Source organism: Vigna angularis, chromosome 2 (genome assembly GCF_016808095.1).
Source record: "Vigna angularis cultivar LongXiaoDou No.4 chromosome 2, ASM1680809v1, whole genome shotgun sequence".
NCBI classification, from domain to species: domain Eukaryota; kingdom Viridiplantae; phylum Streptophyta; class Magnoliopsida; order Fabales; family Fabaceae; genus Vigna; species Vigna angularis.
In genome coordinates this window covers 12,602,842-12,616,269 of record NC_068971.1, presented here as the reverse complement: position 1 = coordinate 12,616,269, position 13,428 = coordinate 12,602,842, and the positions used below count along the sequence as shown (strand labels likewise).

At 31.3% G+C, this 13,428-nt stretch overlaps 1 protein-coding gene across 1 annotated transcript; it reads right to left on the bottom strand.

The window, feature by feature from the left end:
- Positions 1-10,763: 10,763 nt before the first annotated feature.
- LOC108328550 (uncharacterized) lies at positions 10,764-11,631 on the bottom strand. Its single transcript, XM_017562430.2, has one exon. It carries the CDS (start codon positions 11,524-11,526, stop codon positions 10,960-10,962), a length of 567 nt encoding a protein of 188 aa, XP_017417919.1. The 5' UTR covers positions 11,527-11,631; the 3' UTR covers positions 10,764-10,959.
- Between the last annotated feature and the right edge of the window lie 1,797 nt (positions 11,632-13,428).

Below are 13,428 nucleotides of genomic sequence, written 5' to 3'. Positions count from 1 at the left end.
CACCAGAGGCATATTATATACACAGTGTATGTGACAGTTTGGAAAACAGAATTTTAAAAACTAACTTCAAGAGCTTGACTAATACAACAGTTACTTATCATATATATCTTCAATTTAATGTTTTTGATTTTTCAAAACAATGTAATGGACCGAATATTATGCAAACGTTGTTGCACCGAACCCAGATTTTATCTTATAATATGATCTAGATGATTGGTAAGTATTAAATGTGTCAATGTAGTTGGATATGTAACTTTCCATATTAATAATATGTATTTTATTTTTATATAATAAAACGTTTTATGAAATTTTGGAACGAGGAAAATAAAAGAAGCATGCTGGTGAAACTGTTGGTTAGATTTGGGCACAGTTTAACAATAGGTTTTTCTTTATTAAACAGATTGAAGAATCACTTGCTATAGTTTAATGCATACGTGCTTTAATATATATAAATGTTCTCCCATCACACAATTCATGCAATAATATAGTTGTTGAGAAACCAATATTTTTTATAGGTTAAGTATTTTTCTTATCAACAATAACTAACATATTACTCGATAATATTTTAGGTGTTTTAATCCATTAAAAAAAACATACAAAAAGGAAGTTCAATCACAAAAAAAAGATAAACAAATGTTCACAAACAAAGATTGAAGATAAAAAAATATACTCAAACCGAAACTCAATTGAAGTTCTAAGATATTAAGTTAACTTACTCATATATTTTTTATGTCTTGTAATATCGTACGTATATTTCAAAAGTATTTTGATTTCAGATTTTTTTTTCTGTTATAAACCATTTCTGAATTTTATTAATGTGAGTGGATTATTAGGAAATTTTAAACTCAAACTAGACTTTTTTTTACTATTCTAAGTATAATTTCATTTTGCCAGAACTAAATTCTAATAATTTTGTAGGGCTTACACATATAACATTCTACGTCAAAATATAAGTCAGAATTTAGTTTTCAGGGAATCAAATTACCAAATTTTAAGCTTTTTTTACTTTCAAATTTAAAAAAAAAATTGGAGAAAAGTAATTATATGTATATAAAATAAAATAATATTCATATTTATGGTTGGATTTTGTAATATAATATATTATAAATGTATTTTTATTTAGGTAAAGTACATAACTTGATACTAAAAAAATTGATTTTTTTTCTACAAATAAAATATGTATGTAATGCATAAAGTTCACATGTAATTATATATTATCTACGGATTATATATGAAAAAAACTTCATCTATAAAATAGGTGTAGGTAAATTTAAATGCAGAAAAAATTGATAAATAATATTATATATGGAATTATTTTATAAAAAAATGAAATTTATAAAAAATTACATACAAAATATTTTATATATAGTGTTAAGTAAATTATATATAAAATAATTTGTATGTAAATATGTATGTAATTTACATACGAATTATTTCATATATAATAATTCCGTAAATAATGTTTATGTGTGTATATTACAAGATAATGCATAGATAATGTTAAATGAATTACATAGTCGTTATTCCATATTATTTCATATGTAAATTTGTCCATGGTATATTTTTAAATTAAAAGATATGTTTTTGTTTTATTTCCAAATTCTTTAATATTCTCTGTTAATTACGATGAAATTTAAATTAAATTAAATTAAATTTTACCGACTACACATCATTGACACTAGTTATATCAAAACTTCACTTAATTCAAATTTAAATATAAACAACATAAAATTCAAACAAAAAGAATGATATTTAATAAAAAAACAAATATGGACAGTTCATAACCAAATTGTAACTGTAATAAAATATAATCCTAATCAAGTTCTAAGAAAATATAATAAAAGTTCTAGTACAAAATCCTCCTCAACATCCCCTGTTATTGAAAAATATACTTTGATACACATAATTATTTTATATTTATTTATATTCATTTGATATTATATTCTTTTTTTTTTCTTAAAAATTACAAAAATTCATTCTTTTATAACCATTTTACTTTTGTTAAATATTTCAAATGAATATAATTGTGTGTCATTCTCTTATTATTTCTCGTCATTTATATTGTTCATAATGTCTAATTCTATGTTTCAGGAAATCAAGTAGCATATGATTGGACATTCATAGTTCTGCATGCCTCTTTTTGATTCCACTAGTGCAGTCAAGAGAAATAACAACGGTTATTTTCGCCCATAGGCAGCGGTTCTTAAACCGAGACATATACAAGCGAGGCAAAAGGTTTACCCAAACTGAGTCAAAAAGGGGTAGGATTTTGTCTTGGTTCAAACGTAACCGAAGCAGTAAGGTTTTTGCTTTTTTTATTTTTTTTTTTCGGATGAACTTTCGCTTCGGTTCCCCCTAAACCAAGGCAGTATCACGGACTCTACTGTCTCGGTTAGGACTTGAACTGAGGCAGTAGAGTTTTTTTTATATATTTTTTTCAGCCTTTCTGCCTCGGTTGTGACCTTAACCAATGTCATAAGAGGGCTTTCTGCCTTGGTTATGGTCACAAACGAGGCGTATTCCCCTGTTTTTTTTTAAGAACATGTTTGTTTCTGCAACATTTCCAACTACAAAAACAGACCTGCATATATTTAACAACTAAAATAGTCCAGAACAATCCAAAAGCATATATTTTCAATAAAAATTATATTAAAACATAAATTCATTCAATGTGATCATAAATCAACTTTTTAAAAGTATAATTCAATGTAATCATAAATCAACTCAAAAGCATAAATCAATTCAATGTACAAAGTTAAACTAATAATAATGTACAAACTTAGAACTTACTATATCTTAATACTACATACTATTATATAGTTGAATTACATATATAGCTAGTGTTTTCCTTACGAGCTTAAGTGACTTCTCTGGAATTGAAGTAGTAAAATTGAATTTCTGCATAAGACACAATGATCTCAATTAGTGTATACGAAATCTAAACTATAGAGAAAATAAAATTCAAACCAAAATATTGTCGTTTCCCATCCACTAGTAACATGTGCACGAATAATTGTCATCATCCAATACATGACGTAGTAACCACACTCATATGACCCGTTTTGTCTATTAGACTACAATATATAATCATAATTATAAAATTTTAAGTAACATCATTGGAATGGTACAAAATGTAACAAAGTATGGACTAAAATATCAAACCTTAAGGGTCAACCATGAAAGCTTTTTAGTTGTGGCAATTGATCTCCCAAACAACATCATATGTGCTGCAAGGGAACTATTAAAACAAAAATTGCTTTAGCATACATTTATATAACAAAGAAAGTTGAAACATTGAGGTTCTTACTAATCTACTACTTGTCTAAGAGGGTTGGGTGGAGACTTGTTGATGGCAAACCCTTTAGGGACTTTCCATCCAAAAGAAGTATCAACTTCACTCTAAGACCAAGAAAGGGAAGTTGAATAAGGGCTTAATCTTTTCTTTCTAAGTCTTAGCATGTTCTCTTTAACTAGTTCCATTATTTTGTAGGACAATAAAGGATGGAAGGATCCTAGGAAGTTGTGAAGCAAAGAGGAAACAAAGGGAAGCCTAGATGATAGGAGGAGAGTGACCATAGCCACCTTGAACAGATTTTTGAATGTTACCACATAGATGATAGGAGGAGAATGACCCTAGCCACCTTAACCTTTCAAGGTGCAGCCCTCTATTGGTGGACCTCCATAATTAGAGATCAAAAGATGCATGACGACTATACTATCCAATACTGGAATGAGTTAAAGGCAGCCTTGCATCGGAGGCATATTCTAGCCTATTATGCCAGAGAGGTCATGGACAAACTTCATAGACTTCAACAAAGAAACATGAGTGTTGAGGAATATAGACAAAAGTTGGAATTACTCATGTTAAGAGCTGGAATCAAAGAGGAAGAGAGATTCACCATAGCTAGGTTCCAAAGCGGTCTTAACTATGAGATCAGAGATAAGGTAGAGCTTTTACCTTATTTAGATCTCAATGATTTTGTGCAGTTATGTGTGAGAGTGGAAGAACAGATTAGAAGAAAAGCTTCCACTAAAAGGAACTACCCTACACACCTCAAAAATCGCACCAAACATTTCATCAAACATCTTTCGTGCATCTGGGCATCTCCAACCATTCTCCATTCCGCTACTACTTCTGGTCCGAGAAGCTGCTCATTCTTGAAGAATGAAGTTGCTTCTATCACTTGTGCAATGAGCAAAACCAGACAGCAGTGTTCTCTGGTATGAAAATCACAAGTAGCTGCCAATGACGCCTAAAATTGGTAATAACTTAATTGTCATATATTAAAATCATAAATGGAACTTTAAAGTTAACAAACTTCACTTACCCAAGTATATAAGGGAAAAAATATATCTCCTTCCCCATTGCAAAGCCGCTAGTGATGTATGTTTAGATGTCATCAAATCTATTTCCTTCATGAGTCATATAAGGGTCAATGAACCCATATACATCATTGAACCCCTTCTTGTTACTGACACCAAACATATACCTGAAATCAAGAAATGATTTGATATAAGTAACTTGATAAATAAATTTTATATAAAAAAGTTCTCATAAACTTGCATCATCCACAGCTGAATGAGTGTAATATTAATTTCTTCTCTCCCCGACGCAAGCTCCCTAACATCTTGCTTATGCAAATACAATGGGATCTCAGCATGTCTTCCAAATGTAGTAGAATCCCATGGTACAATCATAGGCACATATGTAATGATGTTACAAAAGCTCATCTAAAGCACCAAGAGGGTCATCCTCAGATAAATTTGTCTTCTTCGGTGTAGGACTTCCCTCTTGACCTATCTGCTGTTACATGAAAAAATGGTTGTTTTAACGTCAATAAGAAGTAAATATTAAAATTGAGAAGTATATAGTAGGAGTGTTTACCGAGGGGTCAGATACAACACCAACCAAATGTCTAGGTCAGGCGGCGAAGCACTTAAATGCCTATGCACAGTGAAAAACTCCTCTGTAGGCACAAGAACAAAGGTATCTGGTACGACAACTTCATCCACCGTGACCTTGACCTCATCTTCTGCTAGCTCTATACCATGCACTATACTGGTTGCCTCATAGACTATGCCACGAGCCACTAACATTGTCCCGGTAGGGGAGAGAATATATAGCTAACATGGACGAGTGTCGTCCATGTCATCCCCTAGGGCACCAGCAGCTGAGCAACGTCCTTTGCCGCTTCTACCTGTAAAATTGAATGTTAGGTTATACAAAAAGTAAATTAGTAAACAAAAATGATTATTAAGTTTACCTGTAGGGGGCACAACATGTTTCGCTACAGGAGATGGCGCAGGACGCATGCCATAATGCTCAAACTACTGTTGGAACTAGCACGTAACCATTTCAGCAACTTTATCATACAACTCTGCCCGGACCTTCTTTGTGATCTCTTGCGTGATCTCTTTTTTGATGTCCTACTTCAGCTTTTCTTCATACTCTTTACTTAATCCGTATGAAGATGGACGTGAGGAAAACACAAAGAATTGTCGTATGCCTATGGTAGTCCTAGCAGCACGCACCCGTCCTGAGTGCTCAAGTCGTTCAATAGTTGTAGCAAGAATATCCTGGCGACCTTCTTGTGTGAATTGACCTTGGGAGTTCTGCTCAACCAAGGAGTCTTGTAACATAACAAAACTTCAAAATTATTTGAAAGATCTATGTAATATATATAACAAAAATGTTGTAAAAATATGAGAAATGACATCTTACAATTCTTTCAGACATCTCTCTGGCAATGTCGGAAGTGTACGAGCCTGATGATCTTATACGGGCTAACTTCCACTTCTCGTGTCGAGATGGTGGTGAAGGAGGAGGAGGAGGGTAACCACCCTCAGAAAGTGGAAGTCTACTATCTGACTTCTACTTCATTATTTTTTCCTCAAGCTTCTTGTATCCACCACAAGAAAGTAGGTGTGAATTTTTATTCTGAGCACTTATACCCTATGTGTTTTACCTTGTGCTTCATTATTCTGAGCACTACCTCGGTTCTATCACTAACCGAGGCAATAGACTCATATATGCCTCGATTAACAAAGCAACCGATGCCTATACTCCTCAGAAAAAATAAAAGTAAATTCTGAAATGACATTTTTGAAATAATAGTCAACTTATACGCTTCGGTTGTCCGACAACCGAGGCATAAACATCTTTTCACACCGGTTCTGATTGAACCGAAGGTGTAGGGGTTGAACAAAGAGAATTAGAACGTTCAACAGTCAAACCTGTCACTTCTGGCTAGGACATACTGCCTCGGTTCGCCGCAGAACCGAAGCAGTAGGTTAGGATCTGAAAAGGTGTCAAGTGGGAAAGTCATTTTTGTAGGGGGTGGTTAAATTTTTCAAACTGTTAGACATCGATTAATATTTTAACCAAGGTAATATAGGTTATATGCCTCTGTTCCCTATGAACTAAGGCATATAAGTTCGACTAAATTACAAAAATGTTACCGCATTCTAATAGGCTTCGGTTTCTCCTAAATCGAGACCTATTATGTGAGTTTAAATGCTTTTTTTTATTTACTATTGTTCACACCTAAATGTCACTTTATCTTGTAGAAATCACATCACACTTAAATATATTTAGTAAAATCCTTGCGCTATATTATATTAATTTAAAAGGTAAATATCATACTTTACCAAATACAAGTTATGTACCACCGAGCATACATCATGCTATATTATTTCAATTCAAAAGGTAAATATTATGGTTTACCAAGTAGATCATCAAGCTTCATTCATAAAGGAATCAAGTTATACCATTGAGTTGTATTTAATATAAGCATCACTTTATATTCAAAAGGGAAATATTAAAGAGATTTTAATATTATCTCATAAATGATAAAATTATAAGTAATAACTATAATTCCAATCCACAATTTTGTATACATTTATTTATTATAATTTTTACATTTTAAATTATTTTTATAGTTCCTTAAAGAAATGAGTTAAAATTAAGATACCCAAGATTAAGAACCATTCAATTTAATACTTTTATGTGGTTTTTTGGTTGCAGTATTTAAGTATTTTGCCTCAACTAAATTAGGTGGGACCTAGAACAACAATAGATGGGTTGTCAAATCTCAGAACTTTCTTTCTAGTTTAGGAGGAATCAAACTTCTTTCTTCAATATATTTAAATACATCAACCTACTCTTCCTTTCAATGTAAAAACGTGTCCTATGATTTCTTTATATTATAGCGGTAAAAATGGGTCACAATCCGCGGGTCAATTCGGTCCACCACGGGTTTGGGCCGGATTGGATTTGAAAAATTTATATTTTTTTTATGCGAATCAGATTTCAATCCGACTCATTTAAACCCGGCTCATGCGGGTTGAACTCGTGATGGACCGGATTGACCCACCAATTCACCTACCTAATTTTATTTTATTAAAATTTAATTTGAATTTTATAAAAAAATATTTATTATTTCTTTTGTTTGAAAAAATTATTTAAGTTTTTTATTTTCAAAATCAATTAAACACCCATGTTGAGAGTGAAAGTTGGGAGTGAAATTTGTGTAGATTTGAATTATAGAAAGTTTGTAATTTTTTTTATTTAAAAGAAATGTAACTAAGTGAGCCAGTGAGTCAACCCGTTTACCCACCAACCCGTGGCGGGTCTGGCTGGGTTCAAATTTTTCTGACTCACTAATAAATGAGCTGAGTTGTATTGGCTCACTAAGTGACCAACCCGTGGTGGACCGGACCGGATGACCCGTTTTGACAGTTCTACTTTATATCAAGAAGAAACAAAATTAAAAGATATATATATATATATATATATATATATATATATATACAAAATAATAATAATAATAATAATAATAATAATAAATATGATATCTTAAAACCACTTTAAAATTGTTAACCCGTTTTTATATATAATTTTAATTGTATGCTTAAAAGGAAAAGAAAATATGGAATTAAGAAAATTATTTTTTCTTTTTTTTTTTACTTTCTTCCATTTAAATTTTAATGTTTTATCTTTATTTTTCTTTCCTCTTAAATAAAGGAGCATAGCATTGGAGACATAGTAATAGATTTTTTTTTAAATGATTAATAATTTGAATTCTAATTATCATATTAGTTATTGAATAAATTATAATTGGAAAAGGGATATCCAAATGTGAGTTATTCCTCTGAAACGAGTATAGCAATTAGAAATTATTAGATGGTCTTATACTACCTTTTTCTTATCAGCAAAGGTCTTAAACTACCTTACACATCATTATGATCAGTTTTACAAATGCAAACGTACTTAAGTACTATAACCATTTTACTTTTAGCTTAATAAATATATATCAGTTACAAATTTGTCGAAATAAGGAAACAGATGGTGTTCATACTAATAATTTCCTAATTGCTTTCTTTTTTCTTGATCTATCTATTATGAAATGTTCAATTTTTAAGGTGGAAAAATAATTAAACATACAATATATTCACAACCACATATATACATACATATATTAAAATAGATAAATAGATAAATAGATATAGATGGATAGAAATAGTTATGGATATTATAGGTAGAGACATGTTCACTGTGTTAAAAGTACAAATCAATAAACGAACCACAGTAAACAACAACCAAATGGAAAAAATATTCAAGTATTGCAGAAAATTATGAGTAGAGAGCAGAAACAACTGAAATGCTGCATATATATTGCTGCAATGCATTAATTTCAGCTGATTATATATATATATATATATATATATATATATATATATATATATATATATATATATATATATATATATATATATATATATATATATATATATATATATATATATATATATATATATATATATATATATATATATATATATATATATATATATATATATATATATATATATGGTACAAGAATGGTCCATGGGCTCGTGGGCAACCTGGACAAGTCAAGTCAGTTCCTCTGCCGACAGATTAGATTAATGAATGGATAAAACTGGTGTTTGGTTGTTGGGTATTCCTTAATCTTTTCCTTTTTGGCAACAAGAGTTTCTTACCATTTTTTTGCATCGTATCTATTTCATCCATTATACAAAATACGCTTAGATATATACTTTTACCATGAAACTCTTAAGCGTAAAAATATTTAAATATTCAGCTTTTACGAATAAGTACAATACTATTTAAATAGGAAAAAAGTTTTAAAGAACAATGGTTGTGATTGTAGTGTAAAGAACATATTTCAGACCACAACATTCCAAACTGATATTGAAACTGCTGCAACTCATTTGCCCATAGTTTTCTATGATATATAAAAAAGAATTGCAATGAATCACAACAATTTAATTGCGTGTCTGGTCGCACTTATAACCATTGTAAAGCCAGTATTAATTAAAGTCAAGGAACTTAAAATCTACTCGCAACTTCTTGTTGAATGTAAGTATATGATTAGACGTCAAACCACATAAACTTAGGCAATGTTTGTTTTGCTTAAAGTTTAAAAAACTATTTTTTTGAATTTCTATGTACGACGAATTCCAAGTTTTAAAAAAAAAAGGTTGCTTCTGAAACGAAAAGTAGTTTTGTGTCTTCTCTAAGATAAAATCTCGATCAAAATTACTCTTAAAAAACATCATATTGCCAGAAGAGTGCAAATTTCAAACAAATGATAATTTATTAATATAGTACTTTTTTGAACCTGAAAAATCAAATTTATATGGACTATTGCCCTTGTCCTAATTAAATTTCCTAGAAAAATAACTAACTACATACAAAAAGTAGTTACTGTTGGCGTATCTGACATATATAACAGACTCAAACGAATCTCCATAGCAAAGTTTCACCCTTTAGTAATTTATTGCAGAAAAGCCATATATATATACACACACACGTATGTTCCTCTGTGACTAAGGATATTTGGTATGCGAATCCGTGAGACACGAGAAAAGTTGAAGCAAAAAGGTAGCGCTAACACACAGTTGCGTCCTTTACCAACACGACACTACCACAAACGAAGCCACTTGAAACGGATATCATTTCAAACGGAGTTGAATTCGTCAGCTACTCCGGCCAATTTAATAGCATGATAGTTACTTTTACCTGAATGTGGTTTGTGCAATGAATAAACACATTGAGAAAGACAAACTGAGAAGTAGTTGATAGGATACGAATATTGGCCTTATTAGGGAGACAAAAACAAAATACAAGATTTCTTTTTATTTTGTCGAAGATTGATGTTTCTTCTGCTCTGATTCGTTTAGCCTTCTGAAAGGACAACAAATGCATATATAAAAAGCTCTCATGCATCATGCAGCTATAGAAAAATCTTCAAATTTTCTGTTACATACCGATTTAACTACAAATCAGAATGCTGTATTTGACCCAACTCAAACTCGGGTTCTTAATTATAATCTCCTTTGTTATCTCTCTATAAAGTTTTTTTTTTTTTATAAATAAAAAGATAAAATAAACTTCTCTCATAAACTGCATTCTCTCATGTCAGTCACTGTTCAAATTAATTTTCTTGAAAAAGTTTATTGGCTGTCTAAAAGTATTTATTTTTCGTTATTAAATTTAGTTCATTTAAAAACTTTTATATAATCTTTTTTACTTTTTCTGTAAATAGAGATGAAGATTAAAACAAACTACTTACTGTGACAAAGCAGTAACAAAAATGAAATTAACAATTAGCCATAGATGACACTGTTGTTCTTACTTAAAACTAAGGTCCATGATATTTTGCCGTGTTCTACAAACAAAGAGAGTACATGCTTTTAACTGCATTATGTGTTTAACATGATACACCTTAGAAGAAAAGCTTTTATTTGAAAGAAAACGACTTAAGAACGATTCTATCCTAAAAAATTGGTTGCTCTTAAACATGCATGAAGAGAAAGAAGAGCAGAGCAAAAAAACATTTACACATAAAACTGTAACCAGAAACACAGCACCTTGGCCACTGAGTGTGAAAACTAAAGGCTTAATTACAATAAAATTCATGACCTCCTGCTTGAGCCTCGGAAGCTGGCCAAAGTGCTTGTGGAACGAGAAAGGCCGAAGCAAAGTGTTGAAGTGGGTGAAGAGGCACCCTCTTCTTCATCCTCTCCCCGGAAGTCAAAAGATGAACCAAAGCTTAAGAAACGCCTCCTGGCATGCTTCCCGACAGGGACAACTTTGGAAGAATCTGAGGGTGACCACAGAGAGGGCGATGGAGAAGATAGAGAAGAAGATGAAGAGGGTGAGAGAAGGGTTTTCTTGAGATTTAGCTTTGGGAAGAGTGCTAGGAAAAGATTGGATCTTGAGCGTTTCTTGAGTGTGTTGTTTTTGTGGGTGGAGTTGGCATAGTAGGAAGGTGGAGGAGTGAGAGGAGGGAGAGTGTTTTCAGAGAAAGTGTGTTTGGGGGTGCCAGGTTGAGACTCCCACACAAAGGGAACTGCAACAGCCATTCTGAAAGAGGGTTTCGACATTGAATTTTCCTTTGAGAGAAGCCTGCTGAAGAACTTGTCATCTTGCTTCATCTCCAGCACTGTCTTTTGGTGAAGCTCACCTTTGCCACTGAACATCTTTCAGTATAACTCTGAGCTGCGTTTCACTGAATCTAAATGCCTTTTCTGAGGAGAAAAAAACAAGGATGTGGAGGTTTTGGACCTTGGTTTTGATTTAAATATAATAATATCGTATACATAGGTGGAGTCACCATTTCAATATATCTTTTAATATCAGCAACTTCATTATTGACAGCAATTGATATTATTTCATACCGTTTACTTCATATCACAAAGCCCATTTTTACCATTTTCCTTGGCTTATTCTCTTGTCTCTGAGCAAACTTTGAGTCTAAATAACTCCTTCAATAACTGCTTCTTTGTAGCTAAATATAAAGCATATAAGAAAAGTTTCATAGCCTATAATATATATAAATTTAACTAATCCAATATTCTTAAATTTAAGTCCAACCTTCATTCCCAACGGTTAGAAATCTAAGTCTTAATTACATTACTAAAAATGAAAAAAAAATACTAGATAAAATAAAACTTATAAGCTCATTCTGGATTTTGAATTGAAAATAGTGCCAATTTGTTATTTAGAATGTAACCTTATCTTAATAAATATTTTCAAAAAATAAATAAATACTGATAAAAATTATTAAAACAATTTAGAAAATGTGATTTTGTTAATGAAATAAGAAAAGCTTAAGTGGTGTAAAATTAGATATTTTTATTTATGAATACGAAGAGGTAAAATTGATTGAATTCTTACCTGAATTCAATATTGCTAAATTGTATTCTAAACAAATTGACCATCAAAGATGCTTTATTTAAGAAGGTCAATTCCTCTAAATAATTTACACTTGTGGGCTAACAATATAAAAAAAAGGGCACTAACATTCCATCAAATTCTGTGGTAGGCATGTTCATGGAGCAAGTAAATTAGTTAACAAATTTAACTTAAACTCTTAACTTCAATTGGGTCCATCATATATGAGAGCCTCCTTAAAGTTATATATAGATATAGATTATATAAATATATATATATAGAGAGAGTTTTAGTTCCCTAAATAGAGTGGTTGATCAGGCACGAAACACCTACAAAACATGCTACATTTACGGCTGCAGATCTTCTAACCTCCCAAGTCAAACTTGGAATTGGCACTAATGTATAGCCCTTAATAAGTGAGACATTGTTTGAATAAGTAGTAAATAGATAGACCTAACATGGGGCACACGTGCCACATTAAGGGACACCCCTTCCTCTTGTATTGTATGCATTATTGTACTGTAATCTACTTGTATTTTTCTTGTACTACGAGCTATCTCACGTGGTGCTGGTTCCAGGAATTTACGCAATTTATTGCAGAGTGAAGAAAATTATGGGGAGTAACAGTTTATGGAAAAACCCGAAGAACAGGATACTAGACAAACATGTTTAATAGGTTGTGACTATGAATAGGACTGAACTAAATGAATTGTGAAGAAGATCACCTACCCGTGGTCCATGTCCATGATTTATGACAGAAACTGTATCCTGTATCAGAGAGTATTGTATAGGGTAAACGGCATTGCTCTTGGTGTTTGAACATGACACGATTGTCTTTAGGGTTCTTAGAAAGTTTGAGTGTGAATGTCATAATTAGCTTGCTCAACTTCTTAATTAATAGATAGGGATATTTTAAGAATCCTTCACCGCAAATCTCTTTCCTTTTCAAAACAACATCAAATATATATATATACAATCACTCAAATCTTTTTCCTTCTCCTCCTCAAATTTACATTCCATCACTGTATTTGTTGGTTCAGTGTCAGGAATGTTGGAATTGATTACTGATTTCAGATTTCAGATATTAGGTAAAATGTTAATTACTTAGCTAAGTAATTTGTTAAAAAATATATTCTTTAGTAATCATGTTCTGGGAATTGGGATTAAGAGTCTGTCAGTGGATAAGTTTCCCAAAATAATATTATTTA

Excerpts from the sequence above, each read along its gene's own strand:
- LOC108328550 (XM_017562430.2), bottom strand. The coding sequence starts at position 11,526 with ATGTTCAGTGGCAAAGGTGAGCTTCACCAAAAGACAGTGCTGGAGATG.